The sequence below is a fragment of the Otolemur garnettii genome, unplaced genomic scaffold (genome assembly GCF_000181295.1).
Source record: "Otolemur garnettii isolate 467f Iridium unplaced genomic scaffold, OtoGar3 scaffold00039, whole genome shotgun sequence".
In the NCBI taxonomy this organism is placed as follows: Eukaryota; Metazoa; Chordata; class Mammalia; order Primates; family Galagidae; genus Otolemur; species Otolemur garnettii.
In genome coordinates, this window is record NW_003852434.1 from 10,963,348 (window position 1) to 10,967,697 (window position 4,350).

At 39.0% G+C, this 4,350-nt stretch overlaps 1 protein-coding gene across 3 annotated transcripts in view; it reads right to left on the reverse strand.

Annotated features, from left to right (window-relative positions):
• Window positions 1-506: 506 nt before the first annotated feature.
• Window positions 507-4,350, reverse strand: part of MRPL1 (mitochondrial ribosomal protein L1) — a 64,409-nt gene continuing 60,565 nt past the window's right edge. For 2 of the 3 annotated variants that reach the window (XM_023513414.1, XM_012805325.2), the window contains exons 8-9: window positions 1,774-1,855; window positions 508-984 (exon numbers count right to left, since the gene is read on the reverse strand). In XM_023513414.1, the coding sequence (XP_023369182.1) occupies window positions 866-984; window positions 1,774-1,855 (201 nt within the window). In that variant the 3' untranslated portion in view covers window positions 508-865. Of the gene's footprint in view, window positions 985-1,773; window positions 1,856-4,350 lie in introns of all 3 variants that reach the window. The other variant, XM_003790059.3, reaches the window with a different exon arrangement.

Consider the following 4,350-nt stretch of genomic DNA (forward strand, 5'->3'; position numbering starts at 1 on the left):
CTAAAAAAAGTAGAAGACAGTCTCAGAGTAAAGGAGTCCTTCCCAAGAAAGAACAGTGGCCAATCAATGTATGCTAAAATGACGCTTCTTTTTTTCCTTCTGTAACATACCAGTAAGCACTTAAGGTTTACTGTCAGTCTGCAGACTGGCTCTCGAGGAAGGAGACTTGACTTGTTAGCCTGGTGCTTCACCTAGGAAAGTTGTTCCAGCCACCCCACGGGTGTTCATTCAACACACACTAACACCGTGGTACTACGGAGAGGAATTCACCATCCAATGAGGTCAAGTGTATGAAAACAGTACAGACACAGTACCTTGTATATTATGAAGCATCATAAAAACATAAGGTGTTATTACCAGAAAAAGTAAATTATTAAACATCGATTCCTAAGGGAAAGAGATTACCCAAACATATTTAGTGATGGCTTAGTAATTTTCTATATTCATGCAATCACAAATGGTGATATGTACTTTTTTTTTTTTTTAAAGAAAAGTCATATTTGTGATGTAGCTCGTGACTCTGCCTTAGGGGAACTGAGGATGCAACTGTTCCCTCTGATGGTTATAGCTCCCGAGGGAAGGTTAGTAAGCTAGAAATTGCTGCTATAATTACCAGTATTACACGCTGGTTTTAAGGAAGAAAACGTGATAGGATTGAAAAGGCAGGTTCAGACGCAGGGAAAATTTTATTTTCTTATTCTTGAAATTGTTGTAAGATTTTCCAGTGTTGAAATTCACTTTCAAATATGATGGTTGAGAAAGAATAAGACATAAGAAACCAAACATAGAAAATACGCAGTTTTATAAGTCTTACAATTTTCTCTGTTGCTTCATCCACTAAAAATGATTTCACAGTTCACCACATTTAGGCAGTTTCTTTGTTACTTTCTTCAGTTTTTACTTCCTTAGGCAAAAACGGATCCATTTTTAGTAACAAACCTTCACTTGTTGAAGAACGAAGGAAAGCACGTACCACAAAGGGACCTGGACACAAAGACAAGAATCAACTTTATTTTATTCCACTGATTCCCCTAATGAGCAAATGCTGTAGGTCCGTCCTTAATGTCATCCATAGGTTCTTGGAAACTGACTAAGCGAAATGACTTACAATGACCAGTTTACCACAGGCTAATTGATAAAAACAAGAGTTAAGTCTCCACAGTACATTTCTGGTCACAAATATATCATCAAACTTCTAAATAAAGATCAAAACACTTCCAATATTAAACACAGAAATAAATGGACACTATAGCCACATTTTCAAAAGATTAATAAAACAACTAAAATACTTATTTACCCAACTTTGGGTGAATCAGTGAGTCACAAGAATCCTAATGGTGGTAGATTAAATCAAGGAATAACTGTTTGCAAAGTGAGACCAACCTCTCAGTGCAGGATCACAGGGATGGAAAAACAAACACCACATGCGCTCACTCAAACTGGAACAGACGCTCAACATGCAAAATTCAACAGAAACAGAGTGGGCGGGAAGGGGAGTGGGCGGTGCATTCAGTGCACAGGCACAGTGCACAGGATCTGGGGATGGACACAGTTGTAACCTTGTCTCAAACTGTGAACAAAAGCAAGCATGTAACCAAAACATCTGAACTTCTGTGACATTAAAGAAAAAGATAATTATAAGGACCACCACAAAGTTTCAAAAGACAAACACGTGAAACGGACACCCCGAGGGGCGTCCCCACTGCAGTCTTTACTCTCCTGCTGTCCCACGACTGTCACATACTTAGAAACTTTTATTTTACAGTAACTTACCCAAACTCAGTGGTCTGTGCTTACAAACTTCATCAATAACTGCTTGCAGATTGGCAATGATCTGGTCACTCGACATATCCAACTGAAAGAAAGGATATATATAACATGAATAAGAAAATGAGATGATTATACAATTTGAGTAACTGTATCAGTATTTGTTCTAGACTATTTTTCAAACGTTCAACTAATGCACATTATTTAGTAAGAGACCCTACTATGAAAGGAAAAAAATCCCCATAACTCTTCTTTTAGATGCTAAATTGTCCTGTCTTTACATTCCAAGGTGTAACTGCCTTACAGAACTTACCACAGCAAAGTATTTTAAGGTTTTGTACTTGCAAGATCTTGATTTCCAAGTCATTTCCCTAAAGCATATCTTGGAACAGAATACACCACTGCCCACATCCGCCCCAAGGAATTAGTGACATTTTCTCTTGAAGTTATTTGTTGATTTATATGTAAACTAAGAAAATGTTTAAAATTAATGCTTTCATGAGTCCAAAGTAAAACTATTTGCTCCATGCATTCAGACAGTACATATCTCAGACCGAGACGTTTCTAGGATACTGTGCTACAGCTGGATTTTTCACACTCCCTATGCAGTAATAATTATCTTGCTATTGAGCAAAAACTATGGCAAGTAAATACACAGTGAATGAGTCCTACTCATAAAACTCCTAGGGAGGCGCCTGTGGCTCAGTGAGTAGGGCGCCGGCCCCATATACCAAGGGTGGCGGGTTCAAACCCAGCCCCGGCCAAACTGCAACAAAAAATAGCCGGGTATTGTGGCGGGCGCCTGTAGTCCCAGCTACTTGGGAGGCTGAGGCAAGAGAATCACCTAAGCCCAAGAGTTGGAGGTTGCTGGAGCGACTCCGCTGCACTCTACCGAGGGTGAAAAAGTGAGACTCTGTCTCTACAAAAACAAAAACAAACAAACAAACAAAAAACTCCTAAACCCGGTTTGCATCCTGGAAAAGTCCCTTTTATCATTCAAATGCAATAAATACGAATGATATGAATATCCTAAGCGTATCAGTTAAAACTGATTCTTATATTTAGAGGATTTTGCATTGTGCCAGTTTCTTAAATCAATTTTTAAAAATTCCTATAAAACTTACAACAGCATAAATGTCAAAAATCATATAGTAAAAGAGTCCAAATGCAAACACGATTTCTCTTGTCTAGAGACTCCGAGACCATCGTGAGGAATGCACCCCACATAAGCAGAAAGAGAATTCCTTCCAAGAACTTTTTCCCATTATCATCAAACAACATTAATTGACAACCACTTGGGCATGATGCATTCCCAAACCCTCAATGAGAAAGTCTGGACGAGACGGAAAGAGTTCTCACTCCATGCCCATCCGTACGAGGGAGTTCTGAAAGGAAACTAATCCAAGCAACGCTGAGTTCACCTTTTACGTCCACAGACCCTGAGACGTCTAACTTGCACTGAAGCAAGCTGTTCATTGGCAGGGAAGTCACTGTACATATTCTATGTTTAAATAAAAAGAAAAAGCTAAGGGCACCAGCATGTGTCTCTGCCTCCTTTCATCCCCTCTGAACTCTCCACTTTACCTCAACCAAACTGACCATCATAGAGCTACTAAGTTCCTTTACTCTTTATTACAGACTATACTTACCTTAGCTTGAAAAACGGATACAATAAAAACCAAGATTTTCAACATATATATTTTTAGCAGTTATAATCTTTATAAATCTTTATTGTTATACGTAACTATACTTTATGCAGCCTTATGTTTGCCATTCCTACAACAAGCTAAAATGACAACATAGGCTTTAGGCGGGCATGGTGGCTCATGCCCATAATCCCAGCACTCTGGGAGGCCAAGGCGGGTGCATATTCTGAGCTCAGGAGTTCGAGACCAGCCTGAGCAAGAGCAAGACCCCTATCTCTAAAAAGCAGCTGGGGAGATGCAGGGAGCCTGTAATCACAGCTATGTGAGAGACTGAGGTAAGAGAATCACTTGAACCCAAAACTTTGAGGTTGCTGTGAGCTGTGATGCTACAGCACTCTACCAAGGGTGACAAAGTGAGACTGTCTCAAAAACAAAAACATATGGTTTAAATGCCATGTAATTACTTCCCCTGCAACTTTCATTACTAGAATGCCTTCAATGATTTTAAGTTTTAAAAAATATAAAATGTTTTTAAAATATAGTTTATATTTTTCTTCAGATTTTAGCAGCTATCGCTAATCTATAGTATTGTGCCCTCTGCTGAATTTTAAAATATATTTATAGCCATAGCACTTTATTTTACTTTGTCTTTTACATATTATATAAAATTATGGAAAAGTTACATATTTTATGGGCATTATGATGATCATTAAACTGGCTGATGACAAGATAGCTATGTACAAAAATAAAATGTGTACATGAGTTTCATCAAAATTTACATAGGGGCTCGGCGCCTGTGGCTCAAGCAGCTAAGGCACCAGCCACATACACCTGAGCTGGCAGGTTCGAATCCAACCCCAGCCTGCCAAACAACAATGACGGCTGCAACCAAAAAATAGCCAGGCATTGTGGTGGGCTCCTGTGGTCCCAGCTACCT